The following is a 15,714-nucleotide window of genomic DNA, read 5'->3' as shown; positions in this document are numbered from 1 at the left end:
TGGGAATGAAGGAGTTATTTATGGAAGAGATACACATACGGAAGAAGAAATGGAGCAGAGGGGATCTGGGGAAATATACTGGACTGTGGGGATATCAGCGAGCAATGTTTGGAAGTTGGGGAGTTTGAAACGAAACTGAAAAAGGTTGGCAAGTGGGTTAGGGTCCATCTGCCGATCCTAGGCTAAGAAGCAAGCCTGGAAGAGTTCAGGCCTCCAGATGGAACACCACTAAGGCATACCAACAAAGCCACTATGTTTGAAGGACACTTGAAGGGAGTCTAGGCACTAGCCATTCACCAGTATTTCCATATTTTAGTAGACTGTGCCTTATGGTTAGTATAGCAATTATTAGCATTCATGCTTTTGTAAATAAATTCCAAACCTCAGAAATAGTGAATGAATTCTCTCTTAGGCACTGATTAAATGACAGTAGTGGGGTATACCATGAATCTTGCTTTAGATATGCCTAACAGTATAAGGCTTTGCCACAAACTAACCTTACATTTGCAAGAATTTGTTGCCAGCAGTGAGGAAACACATCTGAGGCTCTGGACTGCTCTGCCTGAAGGACAGGTTAAGCAAGAGCAAGCTCCTCTATGGGACACTACACAGTCCCCATGGGTAGTCCCTCTCATTTTATTGTCTTTCAGGTGGCTTGAAGCAATGCACAGAGCAGCCCATCCTGTCTGCCAGGTAAGGTTTCCTCGTCAGCCCTGGTCTCTGTTTGAGGTTTGTGTTTCTGTACAGAAGGGAGCAAGGTAGATGTTGTGCTGCCCAGTCTGGGACATCTTAGGTCTGTTCTAAATGCTGGGGAAGGGACTCGGAGTCAACAGGGGTTCTGCTTGGATCCAAGAGGGGAGCATTTGGTCTTGCTGCTCTTTTTTATTTTCCGAAGTTTGTATGACATCCCTTGCAGGAAGAATCAGGATGGAGTCACAAAGTGGAGTGTAATTTCTGATGCACACAGAGCCTTACAGTAGTCCACCATGGTGGCAAACAAATGCTGCTGGGTCTTTGTGCTCTCAAGATCTCCAGGATGTCTTGGGCTGCTGTGGCTGTCTAAGCAGCTTGTGAGAGAGTGTGCGCTGTATTCAGATTCTCAGTGCCAGGAGAGACATGTTCGTTTCTGTTATATAGATGTGTTAGTCACCTTGAACTATTTTTCCACACTCATGATCTCCAACTTTTGAGCAATATCATTCTGATATATATATACCTACAAAATGTTAAGTGATTTAGTTACATAATCAGCTAAGCCATCACTTGAGAGCCTAAGGCACTGAGTACCCCCTTTCTGAGTTTGTGCCATAACACATTGTGAGGGCCACTGTCTAAAGCCCAGCTGTTTCATTTTTACACTGTGGATATGGTTTGTAATGAAGTTATTAACTGCACTTAATAAGATCATTCCTTCATAAGATGGCATTCACTTAGTACTGTCTGTACGCGCGCACTTTGAGTTTATGCATTGGCAGAAGTTCAGGGTGGAGTTTGGAAGTCCTTGCCTTATAAGTGTCCATTCAGAACAATCATAAGCATTGTCATATAATGAACAGCAGGGCTTTTGTTTCATTTTACCTGGAACACAGCACTAAGTAGTCTCACCCGTCTCTCTAGTGCACCACCCTAACGAGCCTGAATACTTTTAAGAGCTATCTATTCTGCTAATGCACTCAGAGTGTCAGCAGCAAGTGAAAAAAAATGAACAGCCAAACTCCCAGCAGGCTCCCACTTCACAGCACAGAATACAGCAAGCTCTGCATTCTGATATCTTTTCACCGCCTTACTAAAACTGAAGGGCAAAACCAAAACGGAACAAAGAGAAACTGGCAAGCGCAGGGCAGTACTGATGAAGAGATAAAGCGCAGTGCTCCTGGCCGCGGGTCAGAGTTCTCAGAAAGAGCCTGTTTCCCAGGCCTGTGGACTGAGGGCTGCCCTCCAGGTTAGAGGGGCTCCATTTATCATCAGCCTTCCACATCAGTGACCGTGAGAGCCCAAGGCTGGGGCTGGCCTGGAGCATTTAATTTGCACAAGTGGGGGTTCAGATAAAGAAAGGCATGAGCCAGGGGCTGCTATTATTCATAGTGGACATACCAGGATCCAGCCTTGGAGGGTAGTGTGATGTGAGAAGCCCCATGGCAGGCCAGAGCTTTGCAAGCAGGCACATCAGCAACTCTTTGCTGAGGTACCTATTCCCATTGGCTCTCTATTCCCAATCTCCTGGGTTTTTGTTTGTTTGTTTGTTTGTTTGTTTGTTTTTGGAGGGGGGGTTGATGCTCTTGATCTCTTTAGAATGCAATAGAAACCAAAGAACCAAAGAGAAGAGGGAATTCTCTATTAGGCAAAGGATAAAATGGCTGTGACTTGAGCAGTGAGATTTTATTAGCAATAGAATTCTTTTAGAGCAGTGGCTCCCTAAAGTCAAACAGACTTAGCCCCAGGTCACTGCTCTGTGGGTCAAAGGCATCTGGTGCAAGATGACTACTTATATATTGCTGTACCACACCTGCAGAACCATGTCTGGGAAGATGTTACACTGCACAACAGTAGGCTCCCACCTCTTGCTATCAAACATCCTGAATGTCTGGGCCTTCTGCACCAGCTGGAGAGAAGCACAAGGGAGTGGCTCCAACACTATTGCATTCTGAAGGATGGCTGCTTGTATTTCTATGCTAGCATTCGCTCCACTCAGGCATCAGGTAAGGAATCAACGTCCCTTGAAATTATTGTAATTACAGTACTAGAGAGGACACCTTAGCTTTATCGAACTTTTGTAAGGCCCTGTACAAGTGCTTCACCCAAGATAGCCCGTAGATGCTCCACAGAAGAGGCACTGTTGCACTGCTACTGTAACCAATCTACTGAGGTCTTAACAGCCAGGCTAACCCTGGAGCCTGGAGCCTTAATGCCTCATGTTTGATGTTTAGAAGTTAAAAGACCAGCTCCTCATTCCTTTGGTCACTGATGACCTTCAAAGGGAATCCTAGTCATTTTCCTAGGTAGAAACATCATCTTTTCCCCCAAAGTATTCCTAACTTGGATGCTGGCTGTATGTTTGTTTGTATGTTTGCTTGTTTGTTTGTGGTCAGTTTGCTCAACTTCCCACAATTTACTTTTCTTACTTATAAAATGGAAGTAATGGAAATAGCAGCTGTCTATTGTACAAGAATGCTGTGAAGACTGAACCATTGTCACTGAAATAGCATTAGTTCTGCATTTAGTGGTCTGAATGTAAGAAGCTACTGCCATATATATTACATGCATTTATCATAGCATTACTTTACATTCTTATGAAGTTATATATGTAGTTGGATTTTTGTTTGGGCCACTAGCTCACAAATAATGACACAGAGACTTCTCATTAATTGTGAAAGCTCAGCCTATAGCTTAGGCTTGTGGCTAACTAGCTCTTATAACTTAAATTACCCCATTTATATTAATCTATATTTTATCATGTGGCATTACTGCTCTTCCATATTGTACTTCTTGTTTCCTCTCTAAATCTCTTGGCATCTCTTGCATACCTAGATTCCTCCTCCTCTTTTCTCTTCTGCCTTCTGCCTAGTTATTGGCCATTTAGCTTTTTATTACTCCAATCACAGCAATACACCTTCACATAATGTACAAATATCCCACAGCATACATATGTATTTGAAATAGAATATACATATAGAATATGTGTATTTAAAAGATATAGATATAAAAATATCATATCGATAATAAAATAAATATACCTGAAATCTACAAAAGAACTCTCTCGCATTAAAAAAATATTATCTAAGTTATTTATTTCAAATTTTTAATTGAAATTCAAATATGTCAGTCCCCTGTTTCCTTTTCTTTCCTTCAACCTCTCCCATGTCCCTGTTGTGTTCTCTCAAACTAATGGCCCTTTTTTCTTTAATTACTATTGTTACATAGATATAAGCACATATATAAGCTAAGCTTGTCTAGTGCTGTGCGTGTGTGTGTGTGTGTGTGTGTGTGTGTGTGTGTGTGTGCATGTGTGTGTGGTTTCAGGGCTGACCACTTGGTGTTGAATAACCAATTAGGATTTCATCCATGGTGAAGACTAAATGATGAGGACGACTTCTCCCTCTCAGTCTTTAGTTGTTTTAGTTTAGTGTTGTTTAGTTTAGCGAAGGCTCTAGTTCTTTGTCTAGCAGTGAGAGTCCCCCTTCCATGTCAGTGTGTCTCTTGGTGTTACCACCAGGCAGGCCCTATTTAGGCAACCATCTCGTCAAGGTATCACGGGCAAAGCAGCCCTTTCATTTCTAGGACATATGCTCTCACAACAGAATTCCTGCTCCTCCAGCTCTTAAAACCTTGCGGCTCTCTCCTTCATGATGTTCCCTGAGCCAAAGATGTAGGGCTTACATTGTAGATAGCTCTATTGGCACTGGGCACCCAGGAATAATTATTCTGTACATTTTAGCTACGGTTGGTTTCACTTTGCTGCCAAGAGGGTCTTCTTTGATAAAGGATGAGAGCTGCACTTACCTGCAGATGTAAGTATGGGCTTTAGAATGCAATCCATAATTATACTTGTTTACTAAAGTGGCAGAGGTAGGTTCTTCTGCGATCTATGCCCTCACTATCCCTGAGTTGTGCAGGCCTTAAGCCCAGTTACAGTGCTGTGAAATGAGTGCCACTACTGTAAATTTAGGGAGAGCTTGACATGTTCAGTCATTGCTGTGCTTCATAGGTGTCACATCTGGGTAGGACTGTTGATTACTTCCCTCCACTGGCATCTTGCATAGCATCTTCTGGTACTAATTAGAAGCTAATTCCAGAGAAGCAGGCTTTCAGGACAGATCCAGATCAAACCCTGTTTCCAAAGCTCCTGGTGTTTTCAGCAATAAGGACCTACTTTCAATTTCTGGAAGGCAATCATGGGCAACAGCAGTAACCTATATTGTTTGGGGAGTCTCCTTGAATCTTCTAACCAACAATTCAAAAGGAGGTTTATCACCTCGTGCTGGGTTTTTTGCTAGGCACTCCATGGTTCTCAATCATAGCATTATCACCTAAAGTGGCTTAACTCCATCGTCTTAGTTAGGATTACTATTGCTATGATGAAACGCCATGACTGAAGGAACTTGAGGAGTAAAGGGTTTATTTGGGTTACTCTTCCATATTGATGTTCACCTTTGAAGGAAGTCAGAACAGGATCTTAAACAGGGCTGGAACCTAGAGGCAGAAGCTGATGCAGATGTCTTACTGCTTACTGGTTTATTCATCATGGCTTGCTCAGCCTGCCTTCTTACAGAACTGAGGACTACTAGCTCAGGTATAGCACCACCTACAATGGCCTGGGCTCTCCCATCTATCTATAATTAGGAAAATGCCCTACAGACTTGCCTGTAGTCCAGTTTTATGGAGGCATTTTCTTTTCTTTCTTTAAAATAAATTTATTTATTCTATATCTTGGCCACAGTTTCCCCTTCCTCCTCTCCTCCTAGTCCCTCCCCAACCCCCTCTGTCCCCACCCCCAATCTACTCCTCCTCCTTTTCTGTTTTGGAAAGGGCTGGCCTTCCATGAGTATTAATAAAACGTGGCATATCAATTTCCAGCAAGACTAATCACCTCCCCATGTATTAAGGCTGGAGAAGGTAACCCAGTATGAGGAATAAGGTCTCAAAAACCAGCAACTGATGGAAATAGATGTAGACCACAGCCAAACATTAGGTGGAGTTTGGGGAATCCTGCAGAAAAGGGGGAGAAAGGATTGTAGGAGCCTTAAGAGTCAAGGAAACCACAAGAAAACACACAGAATCAACTAACCTGGGCTCATAGGGATTCACAGAGATGGGGCCAACAAGCAGGAAGCCTGCATGAGTCTGTGACTTTGCATATATGTTACAGTTGCATAGTTTGGTCCTTTTGTGGGATTCCTAACAGTGGGGACAGGGGCTGTCTATGGAGGCATTTTTTTAAATTGAGAATCCCTCCATTCAGATGACTTAAACTTGTGTCAAATTGACATAAAACTATCCAGCACATTCATTGAACAAAAGTATGTATACCATATATGTATTATAAGTAATTTGAGACAAACATCCAATAATATGACTCTTTAAGGCCATTTTACACATCCTCGGTGTTATTTATCCTTCCTCCCTCTCTTTCTATATTGACCTCTCCCCTACCCAACAATTAAATTGGCCCCATTTTCCCATTGTCTTGTGATTTTTTTAAGAAAATCAGTTGTCATATTGCTGGTTGAAATTTCTGCTATTTGAATGATCATTTAATAATTAGCAATAGTGGACATCTGAAACCTGAGCTGTTTGATTTCTACGTTTAGCATTAGTACTCATGTTTAGCTAATACTTGTCGACATGCCAAATGGGAAGGAAGACTCTAGTGACAACTCTGACTCTCTTGGGTATTTAAAGAGATGGAAAAGCTCACATCACTCCATGGCCCATTTTCTATCAATCAGGATGAACAGCGTGATGACTCTCCTCTTAATCACACAGAAGTTGTTTTTGACATGACCCAGATGAACATGCAGCAACTGGGAATTGATAAACAGCCTCTTTCAGAACTGATAGAGCAGGCTTTTCATATGGAGCCTACACCTGAAGCGTTAATCTAATTAATCTTGGACTGTTCATGTCCTTATCACTTAAGGTTGAAAACCATTTTATATCCTAGGTAATTAATAGTTTCCTCTTTGTATTTTTTCAGGAGCAATTTACAATCCCCAATAAGGCAAAATTTTCTTTATTTCTTCAAAAATAATATTACCTGAGTAAACAGGAAGTGCAAAGTAAACAACTTTCAAAACTAAGAAATGACAGAAATGGCTGGCTGACTGGACAAACACCCTAGGTTCCTCTGTAACATTGGGGCATCCATCTTTGGTCTACGGGCCTAGAATATCTGACAGACTTATCTATGAAGCAGGATTTTCTGAAGGGCTATCTTACTTGGTCTTGGCAAAGTTCGGCAGTCATTTTCTTCTGTGTCTTGCTTGTCCAATTTGGACAGCATACTATGAGCTAGTGAGATATCATCCATATAATATACTATAAATTATAAATTGAGGAAACTGTGAATCATTTCCAAAGGCTATTGCACAGGATGGGGTTGTTTAACATCCCATGTGGGAGAACTTTATACTGATATCCTTAATGGGCTGAGAATTATTATAAGTATGCACCATGAAGGCAAAATCAAGAGATCTGGCTTAAAAATGGGTTTTCTGACTTCAAAGGACTTAATTAAGAAAAATCCTTCATAAGTGTATCCAGCCTCTTGATTTTATTTAAATCTATATGTAGTCAGGTTGACAACTAAGTATAGTCATCACATAGTCATATCTCCTTATGTTGTGCTTAATTTACAAATGAAAACAGTGACAGTAACTATAGCTGATATAATGTAACATTTTGTTAGTATCTCAAAACTTAAATATATAAATAACCACTGATAGTCTCATAATTGATGTTACAATATATAAATAGGAAAGAAAACACAAATATCTGTGCAAACATATTTTTAACAAAATATGACAGAAACACTCATGTCGATTATAATCTTCATTTCTTCACTTGGTCATATGGCCTTGGTTGGTATTTATAACTACCTTCTTCTACTACTCATTCTGTATTTCTTCCACCCTCAGCAAGCACTTCAGCAGGTCTTAGTTCTTTTCCTGGGGGACTGATTCATTCATATATATAATTCATATATATATTCTATAATAAAGGGATTTATTAGCCTGGCTTGCACAGTACAGTCTAAAGAGTCCAGTGGTAGCTGTCTCTTACTGGGGAGACTGGGAACCCAGCAGCTGCTCAGGCAATAAGGCTGGATCCCTCCTCAGTCCCAGTCAGCTGCTGGAGGCCTGGAAGATTTCTGAAGGCCACTGGTCTTCAGTCCACACTGGAAAGCTGAAGAAACTGTGTTTTGTTGTCAATGAAGATGGCAGCCACAGAAGCAGCGGTAGCAGCAGCAACAACTCACCAGCAAGAAGTGACAGCAAGCAGGCACAAAGGCAGAAACCTTCCCTTGGGCTTCCTCATATCTGGGCTATTGCCAGAAAGTGCCTCTCATATATATATGCAGGGGTCTTCTCAGCTCAGCCCTAATCAAGAAAATCCTAACCTAAGCTAGATAACCTTTCACAGGTATGCCCAGAGGCTTGGCTCATAAATGGGTCCTTCAAGTTGGCAATATGAACTATCACACACACACACACACACACACACACACACACACACACACCGGAGGTCCAGTACTCATATTTAGTTCTTGCCAGAGATGCCAAAGAAGTAACACTTGACATGCTGTAATCTATAATAATTGTTTTATCTGTGCTCACGAAGAGCTCTGCATAGCTTCAATACAAGTTACAACTCTCCGTGTCTTCGTTCCCCAGGCAGACATAATCCTGAACCAGAGCATGATTACTGTTTACTACTACAGGGCTTCTCATACTAAGGGCTCTTCGTCAGTTTCTAAGTCATAGAAACAGTGTGGTCAGTTGTGGTTATTTTTAAAACAACTGAATTAGAAACATGGTACACACCAATGAGATGACTCAGTGAATAAGGCTGCAAGCCTGATGCCCTGAGTTCCACCCCCAGAAACCCTGATAGAAGAAAACACTCATGACAGTTACCCTCTGACCTCTACATGCCTGATACTCTCTCTCTGTGTCTCTCTGTCTCTCTCTGTCTCTGTTTCTGTCTCTCTGCCTCTCTGCCTCTCTCTCTCTCTCTCTCTCTCTCTCTCTCTCTCTCTCTCACTCACACACACACACACACACACACACACACACACACACACACACACATACTACTTAATAAATAAAATTCTTTAAATGAAAAAACATTGTATATTGTAATGCTTCTCAAAACTTTTCATCAATTATATTAAAACATAGAATAATACTCATTTGTAAGACCTTTGGATCACAACCAAAATAATTAGAAAAACACTGATATGCAAAAGCCTCTAGTCTCTGAGTACATGCCTACTCCAGTGGGTAATGTTTTTGTTTGTTTGTTTGTATGTTTGTTTCAAGATAGGGTTTCTCTGTGTAGCTTTGGAGCTTGTCCTAGTACTCACTCTGTAGACCAGGCTGGCCTCGAACTCACAGAGATCTACCCAAGTCTGCCTCCTGAGTGCTGGGATTAAGTATATGTGTGCTACCACTACCCAGCTCCAATGGTGAGCTTTATGTCAGAATCTTAGAAGAAGAGATATAAAGCTAGCCATTGCTTTTGGGTTACACTGTAATACACCTGTCATTTGTTGCTTCCAGCTTGACACTAGACTCCTGTGGTCAAATCCTGTCCATCTGAGTTTCTTCACTGTTTTCTATATTCTAAATAGTTTTCAGTCCACTGACCCTCCTGTAGAGCTGGGAGACCTCATGTAATACTACCTGTTCCTGAATGTAGCTGTAGTTATATTGGCATGCTATTTCTTTTTATCTGCAGTGCCGAGAAAGTACTGAGGATAATAAGAAGTGAGGGGGAAAAAATAAAAGTAGAAAGGAGGGGGGAGTGAGCTGTGGAAAACAGTGTAGCCCTGGTTTCCTGTAAGAACTATATTAGGCACTAAACCCACATTTTCTCTTTCAGCTAGGTATATATGCCTCTAGGGTACAGTGGGTGAATTGGAGAGAATTCTGTTCCCGGAAGGCTTTCTTTGCCTAAGTCTCAAGAGAGGTATTTGTCCTTTAGCAAAATGTACCTCTGGCTCTATGTGCCTGCTAATATTAAGACTATTTCAAAAGTCCCTTGGTCAAGGGCCTTTACATGAAGCTGTGCCCATATTCCCTTTTGTCTCCCTCCAGCCAGAGCTAGAAGTAGCAAATCATGATGGTTGACTGTTGTTTGTCACTAAATCACATCAAGGTCTGTGTGCAGTTCTCAGAAAGATTATTTTGCCCTGTTACAGTAAACAGGGCAAACCATGCTCACACAGTTCTTTCAGCTAACATGGGACTGGACTGATAACTACTGTTACTAACGAAGATGCGTAGACCCAGAGAAATTTCCTTAAGTGAGCTCCTGGGCTTGACAGGACAAGCTTTGCTGTCGTGCAAGCCCTGCAAGTGACTAGGAAGATGAATGAATACAAGGCTTTGTTGTTTGTAGCAACAAACGTTTTTTTTGCACTCTTTTATTTATTAATATCCGTTTGTTTTTACTATTTCATACATGAATATAATACATTCTGGTCATACACCTTGTGGTGGTCTGGATGAGATGTCTCCCCTATGTCTCGGGCATTTGAATCCTTGGTTTCCAGTTGTTAGTTCTGTTTGAGTGTGGTTAGGAAGTGTGCCTTGCTAGAGGAAGTGCATCACTGGGGGTGGGCTTTAAGGTTCCAGAAACTACTGCCATCCCCAATTAGCTCTCTTTGTTTCCTGCTTGTGGTTCAAGCTATATGCTCTTAGCTTTCTGCTCTAGCCGCATGTCAGTCTGCTCTCCCCAACTGTGATGTGTCATATCCCTCTGGAACCCGAGCCCTAAACTCTTAGTTCTATGAGTGGCCTTGGTCATGCACTTTATCACAGCGATAGAATAATAACCAATACACAGTTCCATCCTCTCATACCCTCCTCCCTGCACACCAACCCACGCACCTTTCCTCCAAATACCCATCACACTTTCCTGTCTTTTGCTTTGGTGACCCACTGATGTCTTCATCAGCCCGGGTGTGGAGCCATCCACTCTAGCATGAATAGTTACACCACTGAAGACAGTGACTTCTCCTCTCTGAGCAAGTCTCAGCTGCCATCAATTTGTGAGCACAGAGACAAAAGATGTGCTATGTCTACACAATGGAGCATCATGCTACAATAGAAATAAATCAAGAACTGATGTCTAACACGGGTGAACCCTGGAAACACTCTGCTAAGTGAAAGCAAGCAAACACAGAGAAGTGTGTGCTGTGAGATGGATTTTCTATTAGGCTCTGCAGGAAAACGAGCAACTACGTAGAGAGGATTGTAGGTAGAGATTATCAACAGCTGGGGGTGGCACCTCAGATAATGAGTGACTGTTTATGGGTGGTATTTCTGTCTGACACGAGGAAAGTTAAGCTGACAATTATACAAATGCTGTAAGTAAAGTAAGACCATTGATCTGTACCCTCCATATGAAGAGTCAGTGTGGCTGGAGAGAAGCTCTCCAGCCCCCACCAAGCCCTGTCCAATAGCCCACTTATAAAATAATCACTCAGATGCTTATATTATTTAAACTGTTTGGCCTAATGGCTCAGGCTTCTTGTTATCTAATTCTTATATCTTAAATTAACCCATTTGTATTAATTTATAAGTTGCCACAGGGCTCATGGCTTACCGGTACCTTACACCTCACTTATCATGGCGGTGGCTGGCAGAGTAGCGCCTCCCACTTCCCAGAATTATCTTCTCTGCTTGTCCCGCTTATACTTCCTGCCTGGCTACTGGCCAATTGGTGTTTTATTTATTAACCAATCAGAGCAACATATTTGACATACAGAACATCCCACAGCAAGTCAGTGGTGCTGCAGTAAGTTTTTCCATCCATCCACTCCTCATCTCTCAGCCTATCTCAGAGAATGGTATTACCCTATCCCTATCCCAGAGAATGAGCACCATATCCCTGAGGTCAACTAAGGTAGAAGAAAATATCTATCCATTTCTGAATTCAATATTTTTCCAAGAGTTCCAAAATGGACTCTTTTCAACTAAAAATTTAAAAAGGGAATTTAATATCACCTTTTGCATCCCCCATAAAAATAAACAACCCTTCCCTAACTTCTAAAGTATAAAACCCTTCATTCTGCGTAACCTTTCATTCTGTGAAAATGCCTGTCTTCCTCGCACAGTAAGCGGATAGTGAGTGACTTAAAGGAAGCCAGAGTCAACCCTACTCAAGCTTCCCTTTCATACTTGCACATCATCATTGCTGAGGCTATCAAGTAGACGGTGGCATTTTTTTGTTTGCATTTGTAATGAAGTACACTGTGGTCACTGTTGGAGGTGCTAGGGGATGACAACAAGGTGACATGGGAGTGGTGAACCTCTAAACATCCTAGCACTACTATTACTAATAATGGCCGAGTCTCTGGACGAGATCTGGGCTACCTCAGAGCAGAAGAAACTGACAAGAGTTTTGACCCTTTAGAATCTTCTCCTAGACCATGATCCTTACAAACCTCAAACAAAAAGGGAACAAAATTCAGACCAAGCAATACTCTTAGATTTAAAGGACCATGAGAGGAAATTCACTTTTTACCACCAGTAAATCTATCTATTCTCATTACCAATTCAAGTTGGTACTTTAGTTGTCACCCCGTGGATACATATTTTAGGTGGGATTTGCAGTACACAAAGAGGGTGAGAATCTGTGTTGGTTGTAGAAACTGCCTGCAGCCTTCATCATACTTCAGGAAGTATGTTTTAATGACTCCACCCCAAGAAATACTATTTAATTTTCTTCTAATGGTATTCCAGCTATTCCTCTTTGACAATGGAAATTTTATTTCAAAACTATATCCTTTTGGTGAAGAAGCTTATCCATGCACAGAGTTTGATCGCTTACAAATGGAACTGAGAAGTTCAAATTCTGCTGCCACTCTTGTTGCTGGGCACTACTCAGTGTGTGGCCTCTTTTGAAGTTACTTTCCTTACTTGTGATGACAGAGAGAGAAAAGCAGTCCTTTCATACACAGAATTTTAACACCTTTTCTGATGCTCTCTCCTCCTTACTTTCCCTGTTCTCTCCTCGCATCTTTGATTTCACCCTGTGTAGGCGGCCTGTATCTCCAAGGATATAGGGTAACTGAACAGACCCATGGCTTCGAACAATCAGTAATTGAACTCAAACCTCCATCAGAAGAGTTCAAGACTTTCTATTTCTGTGCAGAAAATAAAACAGAAAATCAGCGGTAAGCCAAGACCTCCTGTCCTCTTTCTCTGTGTGTTAGTCTCCACAAGTGGTCAGCCAAGATCTCCCCATCCTCCCTCTGTGTCAACCTTGACAAGGTCACCTTTGTAGACTCACCCCCTCATTTTCCAGTTCCACTCCTTAAGGGAAATCCATCCTTTCTCTGTAGGTTTCATACTGACTGTTCTCCCGGATTATTTTTCTTTCTTCCCTTTTTCAGTGACTTCTCTAGAAATACTTTTTTGCCCCAAATGAAGATAGAGTAACCAGAATTCCTGCCAAGACAGTGGGTACCTCAGGCTTCAACATTAAGAAAAACAAAGGAACAAACACACCTCCACTGTTTACAATTTGTAAATACTGTAATTTCACCAATGAAATACTCCATACATTTTTTAATTATATTTATTAGTACATTTTAATTGTGTAAAAAATAGATCTGTCATTTGACTTCTTCACGTAACTTACATGGATTTGTCCATTTATATTTGGTTGATTGTTTTATTGTAAGCCATTGAAGGAAATAAAACAGATTTAATTGGTGGTGTGTTCAATCTCAGGCTGTCATTCACAAGTGAACATTGAGCTCAAATGCTTCTGAAATACAAGAGAGGTGAAGTTATGAGACACAACACTGTAGAGAGCAAGTTACTCAGCATCCTCCTCCACCTCTCCAGCCTCCCCAAGATGCCCATGCCCTCTGCACTCCATGCCTACCCTCACCTGCATCACAATAATCTCCCACCTGTCCCAGGCCTTTTATTACAACTACAAGGATCCCATAAAGAAATTCCTTACTAAAGCCAGTTGATGACCTGATATCACTTTTCTAGGGACATTTATAAGAAATTATGTTTTAAACACAAAATTCCAAAGGTAGGACTTTAGGGATCGTCCTCAAATAGCCACGTAGACAAGAGATTGAGGACCTCATCTGTCTTTTCCCACTATGTAAACATTCCTTTGCCTCTCCTTTGAAGGAGGCACTGGAGTCAGAGGCAGGTGTGTTGCTGCTAGGTATGCTGCCATGGCTCTCTTCTGCACATCTGGCCAGCAGATACAAATGATAGGGCTTCAACTAGCACACCAGAGCAAGGGTCACTGAAACTGATCTAAGTCCCATCTGATAAAACCTACTAGTTTCTCTGTTACAGCATGCTCAATAGTTGGGGCTGGCTGTTAGATTCATAGGCCATTCTTTGACAGTAAAAAACAAACAAACAAAAATATTGAACCATTGGAGAAATATTTCAAAGAGTAACAGTGGAAAATCAAAAACTGGATAGAATTTAGAGCTCATTATATTCCACTTAAGTAAGTTTAGAAAGTAATAGAAGTTAAGAGTCCACACCTAGAGAGACCCACAAATTCATTTATTAGTGTTCCTAAAATAGCCTGTTAGAAATATTCTTGGGGAACTGTTTCTGGTTGTTATTCCTGTTTGGCTAGTAATACAGCTCCTACCCTTAGAAACAATGATTCATAAAACATGTCCAAGAAAATGAAAGCAAGACAAAGAAAAGGAGCATTAATTAGATAGAAGGTATGTAGGGTTTCTGGAATTAAACAAAGAAATATTTTTGCCAATACAACAATATTTATTTCATGTTTGATCAACAACGCTTAAGGTTAAATGAAAATAAAATACTATTAACAATTACTAATGAAATTAACAATTAACAAAATACTATTAACAATTTTTCAGATGATATGGTTCCATTGATCACTATTTATGAACATCTTCCTCTCTTCTACTTATGCCCCTTACTTTTATTATTGAGCCATCTCTACATTTTGCCTTCTCATTCAACCTGAAATCTATAGAGTATGTTTTTCCCATTAATTCCAAACTAAATAACCAAGAGAAACAATTAGAAAATAAATTAAAGAGTTCTGTCATGTTTTACCTCCCCAGGGCCTGACAGGTTTAATGATCTGTTCTGTTTTTCTTTCTCTTGCAGCTGGATTACAGCTTTGAAAACATCCATCAAAAAATGGCTTCCTTTGGACCAGGCCATTCAAGAGTTCATGAATCGACCTCTAGAGGAGACCAGAATGTGAAAGAAACTGTAAATAAAAAGACAGTTTCCACGAGGGTGTCCCCAACTTGAAGAAAGAAAGGAAACATTTCTGAAGTACAGTTTTCAAATGGATCAACTCCTTATGTGTTAAAAGTTGGAGCAACTGAGTATGAGTGAGTGTTTCAACCAAAGGAAGTCATCTTACTTAGGCTCTCTTATGATGAACAGTCCTAAGCACTGCCCCAGGATTGCTCAGGTAGAGTTCTCCTCAAGAATTTCTAGAAGCTATTTTTAAAAATTAAAATAAAATAAGGTAATATACTGAATCTAAGTGATAAATCTCAAAGACATGGATCTGACTCACCATGTGAATTTCTACAAAACTAAAATGAACCACTCTAGACCTGGAGAGCAAAATCTGAAGAAAGCAAGAAAAAGTTTTGGCTGTATTTCTTGGTGTAATGACCCCTATGTTGTATTGAGGAGATTGTAACGCATTTTGGAAGCCCCATATCCTGGACATAGACCACAGATTTCTTGCATGTTCAGCTGTAAGATTAAAATACCCTGAAGTAACTCATATCCACATGACAGAAGGTGAAAGCAAGTCTGTCCTTTCATAAAGAATGCTGTTTCTATATCATCCTGAATGAGGTAACCCAGACTCAGAAGGACAAACACAGTATGTACTCACTCATAAGTGGATACTAGATATAAAGCAAAGGATAACCAGACTACAACCCACAGCTCCAGAGGAGCTAGATAACAAGGAGGGCCCTAAGAAGGATGCATG

General features: G+C 40.9%; 1 protein-coding gene across 1 annotated transcript in view; it reads left to right on the top strand.

Annotated features, from left to right (window-relative positions):
* LOC118573395 overlaps nt 1-15,512 on the top strand; it is a 120,190-nt gene extending 104,678 nt beyond the window's left edge. The window contains exons 9-12 of the mRNA XM_036173691.1: nt 651-693; nt 2,513-2,699; nt 12,766-12,901; nt 14,862-15,512. Of these exons, the coding sequence (XP_036029584.1) occupies nt 651-693; nt 2,513-2,699; nt 12,766-12,901; nt 14,862-14,961 (466 nt within the window). The 3' untranslated portion in view covers nt 14,962-15,512. The remainder of the gene's footprint in view (nt 1-650; nt 694-2,512; nt 2,700-12,765; nt 12,902-14,861) is intronic.
* The last annotated feature ends 202 nt before the right edge of the window (nt 15,513-15,714 follow it).

This window comes from Onychomys torridus, chromosome 23 (genome assembly GCF_903995425.1).
Source record: "Onychomys torridus chromosome 23, mOncTor1.1, whole genome shotgun sequence".
NCBI classification, from domain to species: domain Eukaryota; kingdom Metazoa; phylum Chordata; class Mammalia; order Rodentia; family Cricetidae; genus Onychomys; species Onychomys torridus.
Note: the sequence above shows the minus strand (reverse complement) of the source record. Positions and strands in the feature narration are given on the sequence as shown.